Consider the following 26,576-nt stretch of genomic DNA (forward strand, 5'->3'; position numbering starts at 1 on the left):
TAAGTCATGGACTTTACCTCTAGGAGGTGAGTGTGTCACTTAGCAATCTCACATTGACTCCATCAGAAAGATGTGCTTTACCTGATCGTTGCTTGAGCCCTTATGAGGTTCGAGGCAGCGTGCCAAGATAGAGGGCATGCTCCTACTCTCGAGGCGTGTGTTACTGTCTGGTGGGACAGAGGAGACATTTGTGAGAGTAACAATCATAATTGCTGTGAGAGAGAAAGGACTTCCAACTGGATGTTGGGCACAGATGAGATTTGAGTTGGGGTTTGAAGGATGGGGAAGCTCATGATGAGAGGGAGACATCGTTGGGAGCTGAAAGTCTGTAGCTTGTGCTAAGGAAGAGTGCAGAAGGATCGAAAGGCGCCTGGCTCGTTTCCCAGTTTGGCTGTTACAAATAAAGCTGTTGTGAGTGTTCACATCCTGGCTCTTTGTTAGTCTTGCAGGCATTGATTGCTTTGCTAGTACTTCCTCTGGTTGTTAAAGGAGACGGTTGGGGCAACACAGAGTCACTCAGTAGTAAACATAGAAGTTTGTCATGTTGATTTTGAGAGAGTCTTTGTGACACACAGGTGCCTTAAGAATTAAAACATGCTACAAAAAGTTGTTCGTTTGTTTAGCTGTACATTTCTGTTCCAATTTGAGCTTTGCAGAGTCCTACCAAGTAGTGGGGGCAGGTCCTTTAGCACCAGTACACTTGGTGGCTTGCTTTTTCACGGTTTGGATTTACAAGTCAGCAGCGGACCCTGGGGAGTGTATTGTCTGGGCCACACTTGATACTTCCAAGTTATATGCCACTTTCTCTTTCATGAGAGGACTTGGGAGTGCCTTCTGAGTCCCTGAGAAGAGAATTAGTCCAAATTAGCACTGTCTTTTCTTTATACTCAATTGGTTGCTGTTGTATCTTTAACCATTACGTTAACCCTCGCAGTCTTTCTGTCACGTGAAGCATCAAAGTTGTTCTCCCCTGCACCACCCCCCAGGGTCCTTTTGATACGGAAGAGATATTATGGCCAAAGCGTAGTGCCTCACAGGGGACAAGTTAGCCCTAGGGTGGAGCACTTTCTTGACCCTACATTTGTAACACGCACGTGGTGGGCTGGACTGTGAGGAGTAGAGGGCTGACGTGGGCGCATCTCCTGCATGCGCTGTTGTGGCCACTGTCCTCTTGTTCTGTGTTTTCTCACCTGGTCTTATTTTACTAACTTCACTTTTCTAAATCCAGCAGTGTTTAAACACTGTTCTATTTCTTGAGTGTTTTTTCCTGTTATATAGAGGCTCCCATCAGTCTTTGATCCATTTCTTTAGCCCTTTGCATTCACTGTAGGTACCATGTGGTTGCCAGTCGCTTTTCCCTTGGCCCGTGTGCCTGCTCTGTGCCCGCCTTCTCCGCTCCTAGCAGAGCGAACAGACCCACCCAGACCCACCGGATTCCCTTTGCGCCTTATTTGTTAGCTGTGTGTCCACCCCCCAAACCCAGGCGTACCCACCTACTTTCTTATACTTAAGTCCGGCGTTGGCATTATTTCCTCAGTAGGTGTCTCCAAATTTGGGACTGTTTCGGATGATTTTCAAGATACGTATTTTTACATATAAAAGGTTGTGTAAAGCAATACTGGTGAGCCAAAAAAATATATTTTTAATACAAAAAATTTACATAAATAAATATACATTTAAAAATATTTTAAAAAACATTAAATATTAATACATATTTTCGTATAAAGTATACTTTTTAATATTTTACTTACATATTATAGGTTTATTTTTTTATATAAAATAAATCAATTTTTTAATTAATTTAATTTAATTTTATTTATGCAGGCTCACCAGTAGTGTGTTTTAGAGGAGGAAGGTGGGGTTAGGACTCATCTAAGTTCCCCAGAATTTTTGGTTTCTTTTCTTGGCCCTGTTCCTTTTGGACATTTCACTATGAAGTTGTACCCTTATGCAGACTTTTGCCATGTTTGTTAATTTTTGTTAATTAGGCGCTTGGGGAAGGGGAGATTCCATGTGACTCAGCTTTACCTTGCCATCTTTACCTAGGATTTGATTTTTTTTTTTTTTTGAGACAGAGTCTCACTCTGTTGCCCGGGCTAGAGTGAGTGCTGTGGCGTCAGCCTAGCTCACAGCAACCTCAAACTCCTGGGCTCAAGCAATCCTACTGCCTCAGCCTCCCGAGTAGCTGGGACTACAGGCATGCACCACCATGCCCGGCTAATTTTTTCTATATATATTTTTAGTTGTCCAGATAATTTATTTCTGTTTTTAGTAGAGACAGGGTCTCGCTCAGGCTGGTCTGGAACTCCTGACCTTGAGCGATCCACCCGCCTCGGCCTCCCAGAGTGCTAGGATTACAGGCGTGAGCCACCGCGCCCGGCCAGGATTTGACTTTTTTAAAATCAGTGAATTTTATTTTTTTACATTTAATTCTGTGTTTCTTATTCTCCACCTTTATTATATAACTTATTTTGGGGTAGTCAGCTGGAACAGGATGTCACATGGAAAACTCAGTTTCATTTTCAACCTAAATGTTCGATGGCTGGTTCCCTTCCATCACGTACAGGACCTGTACATTGACCGTCCCTTACCGTATCTAATTGGGTCCAAGCTGTTCATGGAGCAGGAAGACGTGGGTCTTGGAGAGCTGTCCAGTGAAGGTACTGTTCTAATATTTTGTGACTTGTAACCTTTCTCTCTTAACCTTTTATTTTAAAGTAATTTCAAACTTTACATTAAAGTTGCAAGAAGAGGACAAAAAACTCAGGTTTACCAGTTGGTAACATTTCTCCGCATTTGTTCTATGATTCTATGTATACATAATACTTTTTTCTTGACCCTATTTTTGTTACTCCTAAATATTTCTGTGTACATGTATTTTCTAAGAATAAGGGTATTCTCTTCCATAGCCACACTATAATTACCAAAATCAGGAAATTTTACTGGACATAATACTATTATCTAATCCTCAGTCATGTTCCCATTTTGCCAGTTGTCCCAGTGATGCCCTTGACAGTCCCTTGTTCTCTGGTCCAGGACTCGATACAGGGCCATCACTCACAGCACTGAGTTGTTGCATCTCTGTAGTCATCTTTTAGTAAGATACAGTTTCTTTTTTTTTTTTTTGAGACAGAGTCTCACTCTGTTGCCCGGGCTAGAGTGCCGTGGCGTCAGCCTAGCTCATAGCAACCTCAAACTCCTGGGCTCAAGTGATCCTCCTGCCTCAGCCTCCCGAGTAGCTGGGACTACAGGCATGCACCACCATGCCTGGCTAACTTTTTCTATATATTTTTAGTTGTCCAGATAATTTTTCTATTTTTTTTTTTTTAGTAGAGACGAAGTCTCACTCTTGCTCAGGCTGGTCTCAAACTCCTGACTTTGAGCTATCCTCCCACCTCGGCCTCCCAGAGTGCTAGGATTACAGGCGTGAGCCACCACGCCTGGCTGGTTTGTGATTTTGAGAAGGAGCTGAGGACATTTTCTTGAGACTCATGGTAACTCTTATCTCTCTTCTCTCCAGAAGGCTCTGTAGGCAGCGATCGTGGCAGTATTGTGGACAGTGAAGACGAGAAAGAGGAAGAGGTGAGGACTGTTTGGTGTGAACAGGTCATGGTGGGCAGGAAGCTTAGGATGTATTTAGCTAGTTAAGTAACATATTTGTGAATTAGCAATTTGTTTTCATAAAACTTTTAACAGTGATAGAAGCCATATTCTGAAGTTTTTCCTTAGAGTTAAATTTTCTTTTTGTCTTACATACAAAAACAAGGAAAACTGCTTTAATTTCTTTCACTATTACCCTCCCTCTTGCCACGAAATCCCTCTCTCGCCCAATATATTTTGAGGAGGGCAGCTCAGATATTTTGGTGGAATCTCTGCCTGGGATGTAGTCCTTGAGTACATTCTCTCTTGGAATGATACTAGAGGAAAAAAAAATCTACATTTAAAACCTTTTTACTATAAAACCTTCTAGACCAGGGGATGCTTACAGCATCCACTTAACATTTTGCTTTGCTGCCGCCTCTGGCCTCTTCATATTCACAGAACATAAGCTGACTCCCTGGTCTAGGGTCTTGTAGTCTGTGGGGCTTGATGGCAGTTGTATCTAGAGTTGTTCATTTTAGATGGGATGTTTGTTATTGCAAAGGGCAGAGCCACTTTAAAGGGTACTCCTTGAGGATGAGATTTTTGAAAGGAGACAGTTTTGCCCATGTGCTCCTCCTGTGTTCCCCTTTCTGCAGATCCCCCTCCCTGCCCTCCTTCCTCCAGTTCTCTGAACAAAACCTCATGGTAGGAAACAAGCTTTTCGTAAGCAACCTTGCTGTAACAGATGGTCATTAGATGAATCCTTTGTTTTTAGCAACCAATGTAGCTCTTTACAGAGTTGCTGGTAGCAAATATTAATGTCCCCTTCCTGGGCTGGAGAAAGTGGTTATCCTGCTTGGAGGGAATGTAGGGAGTGGAATCTAAGTGTAAAATAACACAACCCACTTTTGATAATTTAGTTAATTAAATGTGCAACTTTAACTTTAAAACCAAAGCTTAGAGTTGAAAGTGCAGATGATATGAACAAATTGTTAGAGGTGTTTAAGTGAATCACAAAAATTATGTGTTAACTGGAGCAACCCTTCGTGACATTGCCAACTGTGCAGCTTATCGGCACCTTGATGCAGCAGGTGGCCAGTAGTCAGTACAAACAGACTGAGCGTCAGAGCTTTTCCTCAGCTTGACACAGAATCAGCTTGACCCAGAGATTCAGACCTGAATTCATCTCTGTGCTTCCAAGTAAAGCTTATTTAATAACAAAGCCTTTTTTTCCCCCCAAAGGAGTCAGATGAAGATTTTGTCAACCATAGTGACAATGATCAAAACCGGGTAAGGCTCCTCCTATATTGAAGTGACTTTATTTCAGAATTTTAATTGAAGCGTAGTATATATACAAAAATGACTTTTGCTTAGTTTATGACAAAGTGAGGATTTTTTCATGTTTACAACTAATGTTCCTGTAAGCATTTGATGTATTTAGGCAAACTACCCTCTTTGAATATTTTTTGCCCCAATTTTGCTTTATAATTTATCTTCATTTTTCTTAGAAGACAAAGAAGTAAAAAACAAAATTGGAAAACAGAGCCTCCAAAAGAAGGCCTAATTACCCAAACTGAACTATTTCACATGAATCCCCCTTCCCTGTTATAAAATTTGAGAGAATCTAGCAGTAACATTAATGAACACTCATAAGATGAAAACAAGTAATCCTACTGTCTTAGCACAGTTATCTTAATTTTTGAATATCCATCTAAGGGCATATTCTTTTCATAGTCTGCATATTTTATTTTGTCTTTTATGTTAACATGTAAGTGTTTCATTGTCATTTTAGGTAGTCTTTGTAATTTGCTTTGTAAATATATATTTTTAAACGTGTCGATATATAATGCTGTCATAGTCTTTAAATATGTAAGAGAAATAGTTTAGAGTTTTATTTTTGAGATAAAGCTGCCTTCAATATTTTCATACATAGAAATCCTTTGCTTCTGTGAACTGTTTCTTAGGAATAAGGTGGTGTAGTGTTCCATTAATGGCTCTTGATACTAGATACTTTTAAATTATGGATCATGCATATCGATTTTCGTGTAGTCCCATCAGCACTGGGGTGATGATTTTAGCTAAATTTTTGATACGATAATGTATGTACCATGGTATATTGAGATTGTCTCAATTTGCATTTCAGTTCCCTAATTGGGAAGTATTTTTTTACAAAAATCATCAACAGTCAAATGAAGGATTTTGCACTTTTGGGTTGGTACTTATATCTTCCTGGTTGTTTTCACCAAATATTGTTCTCTATAATTTTATTAATCAGTCTTCCATTGGAGGATATTTATTTCTATGGAATTGACTTTTAGGTCCATAAATACACATAGTTTTTCAAAAGTATAGTATAGTGATTAAAAGCATTGCCTTACCATTTGTTTTCATTATTAAAGACAGACTGGTTTTGTATGCCACAGTTAACCTTAGAGTTGCAAGGATTAAATTAGGTCAGAAAGTGCTTTTAGCATTGTGCATGGCATAGTTTATTGATTTAAACATTGAAAAAAAATTTTAAGCTATGCAAATTATACATGTTATACTAATGGCCACTTTTGGAAAAGTTAGAACTTAATAGATAAGGCTATGTTTGAGGCCTCCAGTCCTTACCTTCTCTGCATACTCTCCAGAGGTAACTGGAATTGTGATCTGGGAGTGTGTCTTTCCAAGTCCTTTTCTTTGTTTTTATAATTATAATTACGTGTGTATCCATGGAAGTGGTACAGTGTGTGTGTGTGTTGGCGGGGGGAAGGTCTCATACTGGGTTTCTCGTTCTGCACTTGTTGACTTGGTCTACTGTGGATGGCTCTCTAGTTGTTACAGCTTATTCCTTCTAGTTATTACTCAGTAGTCTTATTAAGATAAGACTATACTTATTTTGTTTATATTTCTCTAGTGATGGACATTTTGAATATTTCAATATTTTATATTCTTGCTGTTAACGTTCTTATTAAAGGGTCAATTCTTTATTTAGATCCTCGGTAAATCTTGTTTATTATTTGTGCTAACACATGTACTGCTGCATAACTTGCTACAGGACAACTGTCATCATTCTTCTTTTAAAACGCTGTTACTATTTTGAAGGAGTATAAAGGCCAAGTGACAATGTCTCCTTTTCAGCTTGATGACTGTATCTACTCGTTCTAATCTGGTGTTTTGTACTCTTAGCACAACACACAAATGAGTGATGAAGAAGAGGAGGATGATGGCTGTGACCTTTTTGCCGACTCTGAGAAGGAGGAGGAAGATATTGAGGATGTTGAGGAAAACGCTAGACTTGTAAGAAAGACTGTAGTTGCTACTATTTGGAAGGGTTTTAGAAATGGTGCCTACAACTCTTTTCTTGTATTGTCACTTATATTTGTAGCCATCTTGTTTTTGCATCACATTTGTCACTTCAATTACACTTTTGAAAATAATGGTGAGCATCCCAAATTGCCTCATAAGTGCCACTTTCTTCTCCAAATGTTACTATTTTACAAGTTAGGTCATTTAGAATATGTTCAGTTCTAGAGTTTTAAGACCGTAGTGCTTCTCCCTCTCCCCCCAAGCACCTTGTACCGGTTTTCTTATCTAGATTTTTAAGTGTTAAAGTGAAGTATTAAAAAAATAAGGAAATGAAGAGCATCTCCCTTTGAAGGAACCTTTTCTGAGTCCTGTTCCTTGGGTGATCTGGATAGGGTACATACATTTAAATTCATTTAATGAAGCTCTGTCTTCTCCTCAGTTCAACTTCTTTGCTGTTGTTTGCATAATTTTGTTAGGTGTCCAAGAGTAAACTGCACTAGTTTGTCTGCTGCAGAATAAGTGATTCTTTTGGTCTCTGCTATGTATAGAAAAGAAGTGGACCGACATTTGCTGATGAGCTGGCGGCCAGGATCAAAGGGGATGGCGGGAGCCGAATGGGACAGGAGCAGACAAGTGAGCCACAGAGATACGTGGTAATGGGTGATCGGTAAAGTGTAGGGCCCTCTGCTGCTCTGCTGGCTTCACTGAGGGAAGATTTTCCTTTTTTGGGGGGTGGGGGGACAGAGTCTTGCTCTGTTGCCCCCGCTAGAGTGCCGTGGTGTCATCACAGCTCACTGTACCTTCAAACTCCGGGGCTCAAGGGATCCTCCTGCCTCAGCCTCCCCTATATCTGGGCCTACAGGCATGTACCACAATGCCAGCTAATTTTTCTATTTTGAGTAGAGACGGGTCTCGCTCTTGTTGAGGCTGGTCTCGAACTCCTGAGCTCAAGTGATCCTCCTGCCTCGGCCGCCTAGAGTGCTGGGATTACAAGTGTGAGCCACAGTGCCTGGCCCGAAGTTGGATATCTTCCTCATGGCTTACAAGTCATGAGGATGACAGACATATAAAGAATCAGCATGTATATATACCAGGCATGGGGTAAGTATTGTTAAAACTGAAATATTCTTCAAGCTTTATCCTCAGGAGAAGCAAAACTTCAGAAGGCATTGAAAGAGAAGAAGCAAAGGAGAACTCCTTCAGACGGTAAGTGTTTTCCTCAATTCTGCTATTTTAGGAACCTTTTGACTCGGGAATGTTGCTTATGTAATTTTAAAGTGTTGCTTTAAATGCTGATAAATAGAGTCTGTCTTTGTTTACTTTTTAAAAATATCTAAAAGCATGTTATGGGGTGTTGGGAGGAGGAGAGGGTGTGGAGTAAAAGTGCCTGTAAAGAGTTAAATTAATTTGATTTTATAGTGATCATTTCTAAAATTCCGTAGACATATAGAAACTAGGGCTTTTTAGCACTTGTTTTCAGTAAAGAATATATCGGGCCCTTTTGTATTAAATAGCGATGTCAGTATATTCCACCCATCACTGTGCCTGTCTGTTGCACAATGTGCCCTTCCTTCCCTCAGATTTCTTGGGGTGATGGGTCTTGAATGTGGCAGTTGAATCATATTCTTGCTTCCAAGTGAGTAAGTCTAGATGAGGGGAGATTGCCTAGAGAATTTATTCTGTCTGCTCCGGACTTTGACAGACTTGGGAGTGCAGAGAGCATTTTCAGGGCTTCAGTGGACTTCTGAGGGTGGTTTTGTTTGAAATTGATCACCCTGCCCTCACATACTCTTTGTTAAAATATGGTTAAATGCCATGCCCGCTTTGGAGCCATAGAGGCCAAGCTGGGAATTTGGGTTCCAAACCCATCTTTAATGCTCCATGTTTGCTAGATGAGGAAGACAACTTATTTGAACCCCCCAAGCTGACCGACGAAGACTTCTCACCATTTGGCTCTAGAGGCGGCCTGTTCAGTGGAGGCAAGGGACTTTTTGATGATGAGGATGAGGAGGTAAGTCAGTGGTACCCAGCCATGCTCCTTGTAGCTATGTCATGGTCCACAAGGAAGAAATGCACTTTGTTCCTTTAGTGGGGGAAAAATGGCTTCTCTTTTGGAAGTTGCTTGTACTTTCATGTTTTGGGACATTTTGAACTAAGATCGTAGAATGAGAAATACTGTATCCCAGTGTCCTTTGTTAGATCAGGAGAGGATGTGAGAGTGTGAATAGTGAATAATTTACTTGACGAGGTGATTGTTTCTTGTTTTATCTGTTGTTTTCTTCTATCTTTGTATTTATTTATTTATTTATTTATTTATTTATTTATTTATTTATTTATTTATTTTTGAGATAGTCTTGCACTGTTGCCCAGGCTAGAGTGAGTGCCGTGGCGTCAGCCTAGCTCACAGCAACCTCAAACTCCTGGGCTTAAGCAATCCTACTGCCTCAGCCTCCCGAGTAGCTGGGACTACAGGCATGCACCACCATGCCCAGCTAATTTTTTCTATATAGATTTTTAGCTGTCCAAATCATTTCTATTTTTTTTTTTTTTTTGAGACAGAGTCTCACTTTGTTGCCTGGACTAGAGTGAGTGCCGTGGCGTCAGCCTAGCTCACAGCAACCTCAGACTCTTGGGCTCAAGCGATCCTACTGCCTCAGCCTCCCGAGTAGCTGGGACTACAGGCATGCGCCACCATGCCCAGCTAATTTTTTCTATATATATTTTTAGTTGTCCAGATAATTTTTATTTCTATTTTTAGTATAGACGAGGTCTCGCTCAGGCTGGTCTTGAACTCCTGACCTTGAGCGATCCACCTGCCTCGGCCTCCCAGAGTGCTAGGATTACAGGCATGAGCCACCGCGCCCGGCCACTATCTTTGTATTTAATTCCTAGACAGGCCTAAATTATGTAAGGGTCTAATTTTGCCGGAGTCTTCAATTTACAACTGCTTTTCTGGCAGAACAGTAAATATGTAGCTTTAAATTTTATAGATTACTTTTCCTTGGAAATCCTCAAACATACTACATTTTCCCTTGCTTCTTTGAATTCTTTGTCATGTATGTTATTACGACCAGAGTGACCTCTTCACGGAAGCCCACCAGGATCGGCAAGCTCGCACCCCTGTTCATGAAGGTAAGCTGGGATTGAGGCTACGTCTGCTTCTTGGTGTGAAGAGTTCCAAAATTCTTTCTTTCCCATTAGGACATGGGATCCTGAAGTTGTTGTAAGCCTTGTTTCTTTGTTACGTAGGAAGCTATTGTTTTTACCTTGGTCTAGTTAAAAGCAGTTCATCTTCACTAACTCATGGTTTGGGAAAAAAACAGAGTACTATCTACCTGTAAATCCACATCATAGTCTTGACTCTTTTTTAGGAGAGAATTCATACAAAGTCAGACAGGCAAAGTATTTTTTTCCTTTCCTTTCCTTTTCCTTTCCTTTCCCTTTTCCTTTCCTTTCCCCCTCCCCCCTTACTTTCCTTTCTTTTCCCTTGACTTCCCTTTTTTTTTTTTTTTTGAGACAATCTTGCTTTTGTTGCTCCAGATAGAGTGCAGTGGTGTCATCATAGCTCCCTGCAACCTCAAATTCCCAGGCTCAAGTGATTCTTCTGCCTCAGCCTCCTGGGTAGCTGGGACTATAGGCGTGAGCTGCCACGCCCGGCTAAATTTTTTTTTTGTAGTAACGAGGTCTTGCTCTTGCTCAGGCTGGTCTCAAACTCCTGACCTCAAGCTGTCCTCCTGCCTTAGCCTCCTAAGTAGCTGGGTTTACAGGCCAGAGCCATGTAAAGAAACATTTCTAATACTGCATATAAGTTGGAGATCAATAATTCCCCAACCCAATGTACATCAAAATTATCTGTGCAGTTTTTAAAAAGCACACATTTTTTCTTAAGCCTATAAATTTTATTCCATTAGGTTTGTTGTAGTTCTTAGCAATTTGGAATTAGTTATTTTAAGTGACTCAGTCTCCCGGGCGCATGTGATTAGAATTGGGGCCCCTCCAAAGCCCCTCCTTGTCTTTGCTTTGCTGAGCCCAAATCTGGCTTGCCCTCCAGTTTCTGCTCTCCAAGTTTTGGTGTCAGTGGCTTGCTCTTATTGTTTTGATTTTTTAACTGACGTTTCACTTTTTTTTTTCTCTCAGAAAGAAACATTTACTAGGGACTTAGGAATAAAAGACATGTCTTGTCTTGGGCGGCCATGAGATGAGATGGAAGATGGTGGATCCTCTGCCTGTCTCACGTTTTTTGCCACTCTTTTTCACTTGTTCATTCTCACCAAACAGGAATGGGTTAAGCTAGAACTACTTTGGGGGTCCCGGGTGGCACTACTCCTGTCTCCCTGGGCTCCACAGTCAGGGTGACCTTCCATGGGAGTCACAGCTTACATTGTGTTAATCCTTCAAAAAAGCCTGACATCAGTAGAGAAGAAAGTACTAAGAAATTTTAAAATGGCTTCTTTAGGAAAAATTATTTTTAATAGGTGTTGTATTAGCTATGTGTTACGTTGCTTATATTTCAAGAAGGTAGGTCTAACAAGGAAAATTATTTTCTTTGTAAAATAATTATCCATTTCTTCCTCATTCTAGAGTCTTCATTCTCCAAACCTGGAAAGAAAATCCCAGCAGGAGCTGTTTCTGTATTTCTAGGTAACATAACTTAGGGTTTGTGTTTTAAAAGCTATACAACTGCTGTTTTGTCATTTTTTTAAATTGCCATCTTCTGAAGACTGACTGGAGAGTAGGAGGTATCTGGGAGCTTCAGAGGACATTGGACAGCTTACAGAAAGAACTCATTTACTGCCATATTCTCCTGGAAATCAGTGCCCTTGGACTCTTTCATGTTTGAATGACCAGGCAATTCTGTGTTGTGGGATGTTCCACAGGAGTAATGGATGGAGGTTAATGGCCCTACTAATGTGTTTTGTGAATGAAATGAAACTAAAAGTTCTTGGTGCATGGTACTGTTTTTTTCTGTAAAGACAGGAGGTCCACACTGGCTCATGGCTGTGGCTGTTCTGTCCCTCCCCCCACAGGGGACGCTGATGTGTTTGGTGCTGCCTCAGCTCCTTCACAGAAGGAACCCCAGAAGCCTGAGCAGCCCCCTCCAGGAAAAAGCCCATACCCCCCACCTCCCACTGGCCTCTTTGATGATGATGATGATGATGATGATGATGACTTTTTTGCAGCATCCTGCAGCAAACCTTCCAAGACAGGTACGTGTTCCAGCCTCTGTTTCTGGGAATTTAGACAGAAAAAGAATGATTGACCTAAAAAGGACATAAGCTCCCTTAATTTTGTATCTCCTGTAGTACCAGAATCCCTCCTTGAGCATTCCTGTTATTGAGTTGTCTTGTCAGTACTTAAATAGTTACAGTGCCTTGGAGGTCTCCATTTTATGAACCAATCTTTTCTGCTCTAGAAACTAATTATTAAGATTCTCTTCCTTACAGAGAGCTGAAATCTTTTTCCCTATAATTTTTGCTCAAAATTTCTAGTTCTCACCTTTAGAATTGCAGTGAAAGTTTTAATCATACTTTCTTTCAGCAGCCCTAAGTAAATTTTATGAGCAGAATGCCACATTCTAGATATCTAGTTGCCATTTTCTCTTCTCTCTGCCCAAAAGGTCAGGTGTCCTTGACCTTTCCTTGTATGACAGGGTTTTCAGCCCTTACTTGGGCACTGTCCTTTCTTCTCCCCTCAAATTCAAGTCCATGTGTCCCTGAAGTCATTCCTCTAAACCATTTGTTCTTTAATGTGTAGATGAATCTCCCAGGGGCTGTTGTCAAAATGAAGATTCTGATTCAGTGGGTCTAGGGTGGGGCCTGAGAGTCTACATTTTTAACAGGGCCCCTGGTGGGCAGAAATTGCTGGTCTGTGGATCACACTCGGGATAGCAGGACTTAGATTCATTGGATGCTTTTCTGGAAGAGTAGATCACTAAGGTGCACGCAATTTGTAGCAACTTGCAGAAGGAAAGGATGCCATAAGGAATAGGTGGGACCAGAATGCATTTGGAAGCAGGCTGCCTGGATTTACTCTTGTTTTCCAGTGTTAGGTGTAGAGAATAAGGATGGAAGCAGAAATGTGAGGGAAGATAATAGTCTAGTTATTCTAGAAAGAGTGCAAACAGATGCGTAGGGCACACAGGTCTAGGCTGACTAAAATGCCAGTGAATGGAGGGAGTATTGCTGCTTATAGCTCCAGAGAGCCTCACTTAATGGATATCTTTAAGAGCTGATTTGGAATCACAAATATGTTGATGCTGCTTTCTTTGGCAACTGCTGATCTCTCAGGACATTCATGGGTCATTGTCCTCATTTCGGTGATACATGCCTCATTTGGTACAGTAATGCTTGTGGCAAATGCTGGAAACCACCCAAATGTTCCTCAGTAGGGTAAGCTGCGGTCCTTCCATTCAGTGGAATTTTGTGAAGCTGTTAAAAAGAACAGGTCTGTGCATGTTGATTTGGGAAGATTTCCTAGGTACATTAAGTGGAAAATGCCAATGGTAAGACATACTGTGCAAATTGTCTTACAGTTTATAGCCTTATTTCTGAATGTCTAAAGTTAGTTCATTAGTATGTCCTTCGGGGGAGTTAGAAGCATGTATACTAAACTGTTTCCTATGTCTGTCTTGTTTGGGTGGGCTGGTGAAGTTATGGGGGGATTTCAGTATTTCCTTTTATCTGCTTCTATATAGTTTGATTTTTAAAAAATAGGCGAGCCTCACTTCTCAGATTCCTAGAATGGTTGACTTGGTGGCCCTCCTAAATGGTCTTTCTTTCTATAGGTCTCTTTTTACCTCTGAAGCCAGTCCAAGCTATTCTAAGCTTAGGATGCTGCTGCTTGGATAAGCGTGTCAGCCAGAGGGTTAACTTGTCTGTCCTGTGTTTCAATTTAGCTGCTTTTGTGCTCTTTGAAAAATTCTAAGGGAAAAACATAGTTCCACTTACTATTTCTTTATTACTGATCAAGAAATAGCATACCTTGTCTATTTATTCTTTGGGAGGGAAGAATTTTTAATCTGAATTTTGTGGTAGGATTTTCGACCTTAGTGTAATTTTATGCCTTGGTATCTTTCTAAAGGCAGAGTCCAAGCCACTGCTAATATCTTTGATGATGAAGAAGGAGATCTGTTCAAAGAAAAAGCAGGGACATTACCAGGAGCCACTGTGAGTCAGACAGATGAGAATAAAGCAAGAGCAGAAAAAAAGGTGAGCAGGCGGGAAGACCGGACTAAGAGTGTTGATTGGGGCATCTTACTAATTCGTCTGGAGCCCAGAGGGCAGTATTGTTCCGTTTCACATTTATATTGAAGAATTTAAAACAAAGTGGAAAGAGTACAGTGAATATGCAAGTAACTGCCACCCAGATTCAGGAATCTGGCACCAGGGACCTCCTTTTATAGGAGGAGATTATATAACTTAATACATAACCAAAATTTCATTATTAACAGTTATGAGATTAACAGTAATTCTGTGGTAGAATCTAATATCCAGTCCATATTCAAATTGCTTCTGTTTGTCCCAAAATGTCATTGTAAAATCATACCCAACAAATACACTGATTTAAAATTATCTCATATATAGTCCGTATTCTAATTTCTTGTCCCCAAAATGTCCTTTATAGCAGCAGTCCCCGATTTTTTTGGCACCAGGAACTTCCTTTTATGGAGGATAATTTTTCCATGGAGTGTGAGGGTGGGGAATGGTTTCAGGATGATTCAAGCACATTACATTTATTGTGCACTTTATTATTATTACATTGTAATATATAATTAATTAATTATACAACTCACCATAATGCAGAATCTAATGCTTCCCCTGATGTGACAGGAAGCAGAGCTCAGGCAGTGATGCGAGCAATGGGGAGTGGCTGTAAATACAGATGAAGCTTCTCAGCTGCCCCTCACCTGCTGTGTGGCCCGGTTCCTAACAGGCCACGGACCATACTCGTCAGTGGCCCAGGGGTTGGACACTGCAGCTTCATAGCATTTTTTTGTTTTTTGCTTTTTTTGTTTTAAAGAAACTCAAGATCCCGGCAATCGGTCTGCGTTGCATTTGGTTGTCCTTTCTCTTTGATCTCCTTCTAAATGCAAAGCAGCACCTCACACATTCCCCTCTCCCCCATGACCAGCAAGTTGTTCTATAGAATGTGTCACGTGGTGAATTTACTTGATCATTTTCCTGTGATTAGATTCAGGTTAAGCACCTTTGGCAAGAATACAGGCAGGCAAGGTTGTGCACTTCCCATTGCTTCACCTCCCAAGACACATCAGGTCCACGGTCTGCCCCATGGTGGTGGGATTTTGTCACTTGGTTAAAATGGTGCCTACCACTGGAAAGGTATCCTGTTCTCTTCTGTCATTAATAAGTTGATCTTTTAACGGCATGGTGGTGCATGCCTGTAGTCCCAGCTACTTGGGAGGCTGAGGCAGGAGGCTTGCTTGAGCCTGGGAGTGAGCTGTGATGACACCACCACACTCCAGCCTGAGTGACAGAACAAGACCCTGTCTCCAAAAAAAAAAAAAACAAAGTTAATCTCTAAAGTGATACTTTGACACTTTGTGAACCTCTGCTCTCTCCCATCCTTGCAGTGTCTTTAGCATCCGTTGATAATCTTTTCCTGAACCAGTTATCCCATTTGTGGGTACAAAAGAATGTTTTTCTAATTCTGTATTTCTTTTACATATATTAGCTAGCATTCTTCTGAATAGAAGAACTTTTTCTCTTCCTTTCCCCCATTTTTAATATTGCTTGATTATGCAGTGCATGATAATCCATTGCCATTGTTATTTTTTAATGCTTAGACTGACCTATATTTGTATTTGGCCAGTGGCTGTGTGTGTGGTGTCTTTAAGCCCTTCTGGCTGTCGGCCCTCGTGCTATCCCATGGAGCTGATCCCTCCTCTCTCTAAAGCACATCTCGTAATGTCATGTCCTTGCTGTGAAACCCTGACTTTCCTCTGCCAACCACTACGGCTCAGCATTCAGAACTAGTAGGCTCCTGGGGCAGCCTGCTGTGCTACGCTGTCTCTAACTGTACGTGTTGCTTCTGTGCACATACACAGACCCCTGTGGCGTAGGCAGGGTGTCTTGCTCTCTGATACACCAGATGTAGCCTCTGCTTTCCTTTGCTGTTCTCTTCTCACATGATTCCCTTGACCTGGAGCATCCTTGCTCGTATCATGCCCCCATGTCCCGGCCTTGTCTGTCCTGAGACATGTACTTCCTTTTTTTTTTTTATTTTTTTTTATTTTGTTTTTTTGTGAGACACATACTTTCTCAAGGAATTGGTTTTTTCCCTTTCCTAAGTTATACCAATTTTTACATTTTTTTCTCATTTATCCATTTGTATTAGTTCTTTGTGTGAACTTTATATGTGCCCAAGGTCTGAGGCATCTTTATTTCCTTGTCCCAGGTGTGTGGCTTGGCCCCTATCATGGCAGAGACTCAGTACAAGAAAATCTAAGTGAATGATTGAGTAAACCCTCATTTCCAGGTATCATATTTAAATGTTAATCCTTAATTTTTCTTTTCCCCCCCTCATCAAAGGTTACCCTACATTCCAGCAAAAATCTCAAGCTTCCATCTGAAACAAAGACTCAAAAAGGTTTATTTTCAGATGAGGAGGATTCTGAGGTATGAAATTCTTTTTCTTAGTTGTGGTTATTAGTCTATGGATATGACATTAGAAACTATTTCTGAATCAGGTTTTTCTCAGTAGAGGTATAAGACTTCTTGTTAAGTACTTCAGTTCTTTGAAAATAATTTCTTGAGAACATATGGTTTTTAGAAAGCAGTATGTATACAATATTTTTCACTTTTGGGTTTGAATCCATTGCATCTCCTGGGAAGAAAATACTCTTTCCAGGGTTCTCAAATTGTAGGCTGCTTGTACCATACCTTGCAGCGAGGCTCTTGTACCGTAATGGAAGTCACCAAGCTGCTTCCTTTTTCGACAGCCTCGATAACTAGATGGTGGGCTCGGTGCTGTAGCAGATACAGTCTGGCACAGCCTTTTGTCTCATGATGATCATGAACAGGCCACAAGGGGCTCTGGTCCACAGACTGCCTCGGTCCCTCCAGGCTTGTCTGTACCAGCTCTCAGAAGCTTCATGATTTTTTTCTGACTCCCTCAGGCTTAGGTCCTTTTAGAGTTAATTTTAAGTTAGCTTTTTAGGGGATTGGAGATCTGTATGAGAATGTGATGGGAAGTAATAAGTCCCCTTCACAGAAAAATATGTGGACATGGCAGAAATTTACATGTAATTTCAAGAAACTGTGGACTCTAGGGTTAGGCTCTCATGCTTGTGCTCTGTGCTCTAGCCAGGGTGAACATGTAGCTCTTCAGAAGCAGAGAGATTGCCCTGGATATACATGATACTTTAGAGGCTGGTATTTGATTGAAGGCTAGTATACAAAAGATGGCGGTTAATGGGGCAGCACTGTCTTGTCCTCATGCTCCCCGAGTGTCACCTGCACACCCGCACCTCCAGGTCTGTGCACTGGTTCGTGCGGCCCTGCGGAACTCTCTTCCCAGAATCTGGGTGGCTGGCTTGCTTCCCCTTCCAGTGTTCTGTGAGGCTGCCCGATGACTCATACGCAACAGCAAGTTTGGCAGCACACACCGCACTGCACTCTTTGTCCCCTCCTCCGTTTCATTGTTCACCACAGCACGTGTTGCCAGGGACAGTGTGTGTTTGCTTGTTCATTGTCTTTGCCCCCAACTAGAGTAAGCTCCACGAGGGCAGGGTGTTTCATTTCTAGCTTGTATCCCCAGCATCCTGTCCCTAATACCAGTGCTTGGCACATGGTAAGACATCCGGTAATTGTTGACTACATGAAGAACCAAAGGTGAGGAATCTCAGTGATTTATGAGGTGTTCTGGTTGCTTATCGCTATGGAACAAATCACTCCAAAACTTAGTGGTTTAAAACACCAATGGTTTTATTGTCTCTTACAGTTCTAGAAGTTGATTTGGACTCAGCTAGGCCGTTGTCACTGAAGGTCTCTTGTGTTGGGAGGTGGCTGGGCTGAGAATTAGCTCACCCTGCAGCCGGGACCCCTGGGGTATCCCCCTCTGGCCCTGTGTGGCCTCCCAGCATGCAGCCTCAGGGAAGCTGGGCCCCTTATGTGGAGGCTTAGGGCTGCAAGGGAGACTCCTGAGAGAGAGCTGGGTGGAGGTGGTATTGCGTCTTGTCCCAGCCTTGGAAGTCAGAGGCGTTGGTTCTGCTGTGTTTTATTGGTGGGCAGTCACATTTTGTTGAGGCAGTCACAAAGGCCCGCCCAGGTTCAAGGGGAGTCGCCAGAGACTCCACTGCTTGATGGTAGGAGTGTAAATGAATTTGCAGCCTTATTTCAAAGGATTTGCGCCACATGTATCATCATACAATGAATGTTTTTGTTGGATATCGTGGAAATTCTTGGGCAAGGAGAAGTAAAACAAGGCAGTCTGGGAGATAACACTTTGGCCAGAAGAAATGATTCTTCACTCCTGCCTGTGTATCTCAAGTGTGGAGCTGAAGCTTGCCCTGTGAAGTCATTTTGGGGGACATGTTTGAGGCAACGGAAATGTCTTTTTTTCCAGTACCAAGAAAGGTATTAGTTAAGGGTCCAATGTTGTGATGTTGAAATTTGTTTTTATTCTTTGCTTTGGTTCACTTTTGTTTTCTTAAAGCAAAAAAGCCCTTTCTTTTGACAGTGTGTAAAGTGCAGGGGAGCATGGGAAGCCTGAGCTCTCCTGTGGCTTCCTCTACCTGAGCAAACCTGTGGGACTCAGTGGAGCACTGTGAAATCTGCTGTGCTAAGAAGAGATCTCATGTAGTGAACTCATTAGGTCTATATTTGAGGAGCAGACGTTGATTCCATGATTTTTTAAAAAGATTGTCCAAAGAGGTCTTAGAAAATATGTTCTTGTCCTATTTTTGTGGCTCTTATGTATTGAAGTTTCTCTTCCCAAGAGAATAGTTGTCCTGTTTAATGTTTCTAATTCGTGCAACTCAATTTGTAGATCTGTCTTTGCAATATAGGCTAATATTTTATAGCAGTTTGAAAATTTCTTCAGAATCTAGCAGATCTTTTCCTGGTTTGCAACATATAGCTGTAGTTCAAGAAGAATGGCAAACATTTTAAAATAAAATTTTAATTTATATTTATTTAAAAGATAATAGCATAATCTTAGGAGAGAGGGGTGTTACTAAATAAAATAGTCATAGATCCAGTAATCTGGGAATCTAGCCTCTGTTTCCAGTATTGCCTCTGTTTAATCTCTTTCATTCTTTTCTTTTTTTTTTTTTGAGACAGAGTCTTTTTTTTGTTGTTGGTTATCTTTTATTTATCTCTAAAATAATAAGGTACAGAACTATGTTATATTTAACTGTTGCTCTGTCAAAAAAAAAAAAACAGCTATGCGGTAGAGTTGTATTTGATGCAGGGGTTTAGTTCTAGAGTTTGCTTGGTTACATGAAGAGTCACATATAGGCAACATTTGAGACAGAGTCTCACTCTGTTGCCTGGGCTAGAGTGCTGTGGTGTCAGCCTAGCTCACAGCAACCTCAAACTCCCGGGCTCAAGCAATCCTTCTGCCTCAGCCTCCCGAGTAGCTGGGACTACAGGCATGTGCCACCATGCCCGGCTAATTTTTTCTATATATAGTTTTAGTTGTCCAGCTAATTTCTTTCTATTTTAAGTAGAGACGGGATCTCGCTCTTGCTCAGGCTGGTCTCGACCTCCTGCCTCGGCCTCCCAGAGTGCTAGGATTACAGGTGTGAGCCACGGCGCCCGGCTTCTTTCATTCTTTAGACAGAAAAAGAAAGTCATTTATTTTAGCATGATAGGACATTGATTGGGAAACTTCATCCTGCCTTACGTTGTTCATGTGGGAGTGTAGCAGCCTCTGGGCTCCATGAGGCCACCTGGATCCTGTGGCTCTCTTCCTCCTTATAGGCAGGCATCTGTGCTGCACAAACCCGGGACAGACTCTGAGGCCTGTCTCTTTAAGGACTCTATCTGAGCACCTTCCCTGTAACAAAGGAAACCTAGATACGTGGCAGCCTTAATGTCGTAGTCTTTAGTGTTTTGTATTGATCTGATTCTGTATTTATTTATTTGTCATTTTGTTTTGGTTTTTTAGAAATAGGGTGTCATCGTAGCTCACTGCAACCTGAAACTCCCAGGCTCAAGTGATCCTCCTGCCTCAGCCGCCCAAGTAGCTGGGACTACAAATGGCATGCTGCCATGTCCAGCAAATTTTTCTATTTTTTGTAGATATGAGGTCTTGCTATGTTGTCCAGGCTGGTCTTGAAATTCTGGCCTCCAGCAATCCTCCTGCCTCGGCCTCCCAAACTGGTGGGATTACAGGCATGAGCCACTGTGCCTTGCCTATATGGACCTGATATTTTCAAAACTGATATATCCTATTAACCAGTAACTTTAATCTTGCTCCAACAGGATTTGTTTTCTTCTCAAAATGTGAGTAAGTTAAAAGGTGCATCTCTGCCGCCTAGCAAGCTCCCCACATCGGTCTCCCTGTTTGATGATGAAGATGAAGAGGTAAACACTGTTACTGCAGCACAAGATGATTAACTTTTAGATTTGTAAAGAACTATTGTTGATGTAACTTTTGACTCCCCAAAAACTTAACTACAGCCAGAACTGTTGGCCAGAACTCTTTCCAATAACATGAACAGTTGATTAACACACAGACTGGTATCTACATCTGTTTTATGCATTCATGACATGCCTAGCTTTTCCTTAATATTTTCCATATTTCTAGGCTACTTGATTTGTCTGCACGTTTTTTTCAAAGTGTTTGCAAATGTCCAAAAAATTTCCCAATATATTTACTGAAAAAAATGCACATGTAAGTGGACCTGTGCAGTTTAAACCTGTGTTGTTCAAGGGTCAACTGTACTTTTAAGAGTGTGGGTCTTTGTTATACCCAGTGATCTACAAGCATGTCTTGGATGAAGTTAGGGTGGAGAGGAAAAGGCAGCCAGGTTATGCCTGACCTTTCTTTCCCATCGTGGAAAGAGCAAAGTGGGAGAGAAGTAAGAGGGAAGATAAACCAGACCTTAACCCACGTGCAGGGAACACAGTAGCTGAGCTCATAGGCCTCAGCATCAGACCCCAGCGCCACTATTTGCAAACCAGGGACCTTGGCAAGTAACTTAACCTTTCTTAATCTTCTGTGGCTTAACAGTAAATAGAGTCATTATGACAGCCATAACAAATAACTAAATGTGAAGCCCTTGGCACAATGCCTGGCACATTGGTAAGTGCATAATGAATGTGAGCTCTTGTCATTAGTTCCCCATAGGACACCAGCTCGTTATTCTCTTGGCCTTTCCTACCTTGCCACACTCCCTCAAAGGTTCTCTTCATCGATCTTTGCATTCCAAGACTGTTCGCCTGCTGCGGATATTGTTAAGAGTGTTTTTCCATCCTAACTCAGCTTCAGGCTCTCTGATGGCTTTGTTCCTATTACCTGAACAAAAGCACCTTCGTAGATACTTTTGGCGTGCTTGGCTACACAAGACTTTACAAATTAGTCAGTCTTTCTTACACCAGCAATTTTATTTAGTAAACTATTCCTTCACTTTGTATCATGTCTTTAAAATTAATTAGAATCACAAGTCATTCCTTCCTCCATCCCAGGTGTGTGCCTTTCTTAGCTGTAAACGAGTGGAGAGAGTCCCCTAGTTCTCTGCTTTCATCTGTCGCTCCGGTTTCTAATTCATGGAGAGGGAGGTGTGAGTTGCCGGCTGCTGCAGGGGGCCTGTTGCAGGCTGCAGGCCCCTGTGATGAGCAGGGAGGTGCTGCCTGCCCACAGGAGGACTGGACAGGGCCCAATTCCTCCTTGTACTTCTGTGACCTTGTCCACATGTGTCCTCCCTCTCACTGACTCCCGGTTGCTGTGCCTTTGAGTTCTCTTAATCTCTTTCCTGTCTGTGGGTGGGGAATGCAGTGAGAAAAAGCTGTAGGATGGGGTTTACTAGCGTTTTGGTCCCCCCCCCCCCCGCAAAGGTGTTATATTCTGTACCTGACTGGAGACTTACTCCCTAACAGTTTGACGTGAGAGAATGTCTTACGTTTTCTGTTTTTATATATGAAGTTTTCATACCTTTCTGCTATTTGTTTTTCTAGGATAATCTTTTTGGGATTACGACTGCTAAGACACAGACATCATCTCTGCAAACTCAGAGTCAAAAGAAAGCAAAACCCTCTGAGCTCTCCAAAAAGAAAACATCTGCCTTGTTCAGCAGTGATGAGGAGGTGGGTTGTTTTCTCCTAAAGAAGAGGAAGAGATTGTTTGATGAGAGTTAAGAGTTGTAGCCATCCTAAACATTTTCTTTTTCTACCTGTTTTACATCTAGTGATATTCAGTCACTAAAGATGCTGTTCACAAGATTGTTTTTTCTGTTTATGTAAGATTGTTTTCTTTCTTTCTTTCTTTCTTTCTTTTTTTTTTTTTTTTTTGAGACAGAGTCTCACTTTGTTGCCCAGGCTAGAGTGCCGTGGTGTCAGCCTAGCTCACAGCAACCTCAAACTCCTGGGCTCAAGCAATCCTACTGCCTCAGCCTCCCGAGTAGCTGGGACTACAGGCATGCACCAGCATGCCTGCTAACTTTTGCTATGTATTTTTAATTGTCCAGCTGATTTCTTTCTATTTTTAGTAGAGACGAGATCTTGCTCTTGCTCAGGCTGGAAGATTGTTCTTTCTTAAAGCTATTTAGTGTTACATATTAATTTAAAGATAAAACTTTTCAAAATGGTTGGGAATAAGTATGGCTCCTAAACTGTAGTATATGCTAATTGAAATGAGTTAGGCCACGTGGGGGAGAAAAGATTTCTCACCCATTGCTGGATTCATGGCTGCAGGCCATGAGCAGGTTAACAAGAGAAAAGCATACAAGTTTATTTAAGATAAGTTTTATGTGACATAAGAGCCTCTAGAAATGAAGACTCAGAGAAATCAGAAAACTTGTGTTATGTTTTCATGTGATGAGGAAATGGATAGTTGTGGAGAATCATGATTAGACGAAAGGGATATGACCTAATGGTAATAAACTGGGGCAGTTTAGCAAAGCCTGTTTGTTCAGCTTATTCTCTGCACCTCTGTGTCTTTAGAAATAAGAGCATTCCTTTCCTCTGGGTATAGGGAGGGTACCTCTGGAATGAAGGTCTTATAACCTGCTCCAGAGAGGGAGGTCAGAGAATTCTTGTATGGTCTGCTTCAGAGGAGAAGGGCAAGGGGAAGGTCAGAGAGCTCTCTACTTCTGTTTCCACAAATGCCAAGGTGTCATATTTTGGAGTAGCATGTCTGTTCCCCATCAGCCATATAGTACCTTGTTAAATGACTGTTGCATTAATTTAGAGCTATAGCTAGACATGGTTGTAGTATTCTATACAAGTGGAACTCTTTTTTTTGTTGGAGTCTTAACAATATTTCTATCTGTGATCTGGATACATATTAACAAAATTAGTAGTGACTATAGTTAGGCTGCTAACTAAATCAGATTTGGCAGTAGCGAATCAGATTTAGCATTGCAGGAAAAGTCTTTAAATATAATGGTATTAAAAATCCTGAGCATTAAAAATCGTTATTGTAATAATTGCTCTTTAACACTGTAGTCAAGTTATGAGGATACGAAGCAGAGAGATAAATACTAGATATGTTCCTGTTTTTATTGAAAGCAGCCTAAAATGACACACATATAATTTGCTTTTTCTACTCAAATGTGTGAATTTGTGAAATGGATTATCCATTTTTTTTTTTTTTTTTAGGATTGCTAATAGTTATTTGCCCTTTAGTAATAGCCAGACATGGCCGGGCGTGGTGGCTCACGCCTGTAATCCTAGCACTCTGGGAGGCCGAGGCAGGTGGATCACTCGAGGTCAGGAGTTCGAGACCGACCTAAGCAAGAGCGAGACCCCCGTCTCTACTAAAAATAGAAAGAAATTATCTGGCCAACTAAAAATATGTATAGAAAAAATTAGCTGGGCATGGTGGCGCACATCTGTAGTCCCAGCTACTTGGGAGGCTGAGGCAGGAGGATCACTTGAGCCCAGGAGTCTGAGGTTGCTGTGAGCTAGGCTGATGCCACGGCACTCACTCTAGCCCAGGCAACAGAGCAAGACTCTGTCTCAAAAAACAAACAAACAAACAAAAAAACAGCCAGATGTCAGTGGAATTGTTCCTACCAGAGTATTATAGTGGTGCAGGGAAAATAAAAATATTAGTTAAAGCTGTGAGCAAAAGGATGTGCAGAATAAAGATAACTGGGTTCTAGAACAGAGACTCAACCTTGGTTGCTCATTGGGATCACCTATCCATAGCCGATTCCACTGCTGGAGATTCTGAATTAATTGGTTTGGGTACAGACTCATCATTAGAATTTTTTAAAGCTCCTTAGTGAATTCTAGTGTGTAGTCACTGCTGAACATCACTGGTCTTGAGGAGCACTTCTCAAACCTTAGCATTTCAAGAAATCACCTACGGACACTGAAATACAGGTTCAGATGCAGAAAATAAGGGTGTAGGGCCTGAGGTTCTGCATAACCTGCTGCTGCCTGGTGGACCCCACTTTGATTTGCAAAGCTGTAGACTCCAGAGGTCAAAGGACTACGTAAGCGAGTGCCTGGGAGTTCCTCGATTTGAAGGGGTGAGCATAGCCAGGTGGAATTTCCTTAAATGCTTTCTAAAGGCCAGGTTCAGACTTTTGTGGTAAAAGGATCATTAGCAGTTTTCATTGTGTCTTGTTTATATGCATGTTGCTTGAGCTTTTTCTACCTTTTTTTTGCAACCTGCTTTGGGATTTTTTAAATTATTCTTCTCCCAGAGTTGAGAGTTCTTGATTTTTTTTTTACATTCTTCTTCCTTCTTACCCTTTATAATTAATGTTGATTCCCCAAAATAGACAAGTTGCCTTGTCCTAACACAGGACGGAACCATAGAGGGAGGAAACATCATGACAGGTGGAGGGGATGGCCTCAGAAGCTTTGTGAGGTCAGAGAACCCAGCTGTCTAGATTTGAGTTCAACAAAGGGTCTTGGCCATGAGCTTTCTTCGAGAGAGATACATTTAATACTTAGCTTAACAAATGTGGATTTTATTTTACTCCTCATGTCCCATAATCTAAATTGCCACTTGACTTTTAATACATGTTTTATGTTTTAAGGACCAATGGAATGTTACTGATTCACAGACCAGCTCAGCATCTGATAGCAGGTCTAAAAGAGAACCCAAGAACTCTGGGACCATCCAGGGCCAGGAGGCTGTAAAAAAGACCAGTCTCTTTGAGGAGGATGATGAAGATGATCTGTTTGCTATTGCTAAGGACAGGTGAGATAGTCATTATAAGAAATCATTTGTCCATTGTCTGTGGTAACAAGAAAAGGTATTGATGCCAAAGATAGTTCCTCCAGTGGTTGCTAATTGTCAGTCACCTAGGGCTGTCATACAAATGAGAGTGTCTTTGTTTTTCTCTTGCACAGTCTTCTCCCCCAGCCCTGGGAAATGTTTGTCTTCATGGATATGTACCTGATTTCTTCTCCTTATTATTTTTTTAACCTTAAAATATTCTTTTTCTTAGTTTGACAGGGTTTAGATACAATTTGTTGTTTCCTTTTTGTTTTCTTCTCTGGGCTTCCCTAACGAATGTAAAGTTTGGACAAAGTAACTTAAAGGTTTGTCATTTGGATAGAGTCTGACCAGCATTGAAAACATCCTATTGGGCCGGGCGCAGTGGCTGACGCCTGTAATCCTAGCACTCTGGGAGGCTGAGGTGGGCGGATTGCTTGAGCTCATGAGTTCGAGACCAGCCTGAGCGAGACCCATTCTCTACTAAAAATAGAAAAAATTAGCTGAGCATGGTGGCGCGTGCCTGTAGTCCCAGCTACTTGGAAGGCTGAAGCAGGAGGATCGCTTGAGCCCAGAAGTTTGAGGTTGCTGTGAGCTAGGCTGACGCTACCGCACTCTACCAGGGCAACAGAGCGAGACCCTGTCAAAGAAGAAGAAAAAGAAAACATTCTATTGGAAGGATGGTTCTCTGCAGAGCTGTGTAGTATCCCACCAGGTGATAACCTAAGCGTTGTCAACCTAAGGTCTAGGATTCTCCACATCAGTGCTTGAACTAAAGCTGGCAGGATATTCAGAGTGAGCGTGAGCTGTGGTTGATGTAACATGCTGCCAGATTAGCTCATGGATTCAGAATAACTTGCCTGTAAATGCTCTTTTCTCCTCTTGAGAGCCTTAAACCATTACTTGGAAATTCAACCAAATGGTTGTAGCATAAAGAGGCAATTGATTGGACATGTAAATCCTATGCACTGGTGCGGCTAATCTTTATTTGATAGATTGAAAGTATCTCAGATTTATTTCTCCAAATACTGTGATCTCTTCAGTCATCACTGTTTCTGCTTTAGGCTCCCACAGTTGATACTGGGAACCCCAATACCTGATAGTAAATTCTGGCCCTGCCAGTTCCTGTCTGAATAACCCTGCGCAGGTTACCTAGCTTCTCTGTGCCTGTGTTTCCTCATCTGTTAAGCAAAAATAATAATAGTACTTCTCTTATAGGATTGGTGAGATGGTTAGATGAAATCTAAATGTGAAATGTTTAGCGTAATAGCTGGTACACTGTGGGTACTCAGATATCACCAGTTATCATCGTGAGTACAGGGGAAATAACTTCATTCCTTTATTTT

At 41.5% G+C, this 26,576-nt stretch overlaps 1 protein-coding gene across 9 annotated transcripts in view; it reads left to right on the forward strand.

Moving 5' to 3' along the window:
* LOC123650021 (WASH complex subunit 2-like) overlaps positions 1–26,576 on the forward strand; it is a 56,800-nt gene that overhangs the window by 10,555 nt on the left and 19,669 nt on the right. For 4 of the 9 annotated variants that reach the window (XM_045568385.1, XM_045568391.1, XM_045568393.1 and 1 more), the window contains 15 exons: positions 2,567–2,660; positions 3,521–3,582; positions 4,825–4,872; positions 6,754–6,864; positions 7,422–7,506; positions 8,008–8,079; positions 8,766–8,884; positions 9,948–10,005; positions 11,455–11,514; positions 11,901–12,080; positions 13,954–14,081; positions 16,422–16,508; positions 20,319–20,420; positions 22,014–22,142; positions 25,049–25,212. In XM_045568385.1, the coding sequence (XP_045424341.1) occupies positions 2,567–2,660; positions 3,521–3,582; positions 4,825–4,872; positions 6,754–6,864; positions 7,422–7,506; positions 8,008–8,079; positions 8,766–8,884; positions 9,948–10,005; positions 11,455–11,514; positions 11,901–12,080; positions 13,954–14,081; positions 16,422–16,508; positions 20,319–20,420; positions 22,014–22,142; positions 25,049–25,212 (1,499 nt within the window). Of the gene's footprint in view, positions 1–2,566; positions 2,661–3,520; positions 3,583–4,824; positions 4,873–6,753; positions 6,865–7,421; positions 7,507–8,007; positions 8,080–8,765; positions 8,885–9,947; positions 10,006–11,454; positions 11,515–11,900; positions 12,081–13,953; positions 14,082–16,421; positions 16,509–20,318; positions 20,421–22,013; positions 22,143–25,048; positions 25,213–26,576 lie in introns of those variants that run through there. The other 5 variants (XM_045568390.1, XM_045568387.1, XM_045568386.1 and 2 more) reach the window with 5 other exon arrangements.

Source organism: Lemur catta, chromosome 14 (genome assembly GCF_020740605.2).
Source record: "Lemur catta isolate mLemCat1 chromosome 14, mLemCat1.pri, whole genome shotgun sequence".
Taxonomy (NCBI): Eukaryota; Metazoa; Chordata; class Mammalia; order Primates; family Lemuridae; genus Lemur; species Lemur catta.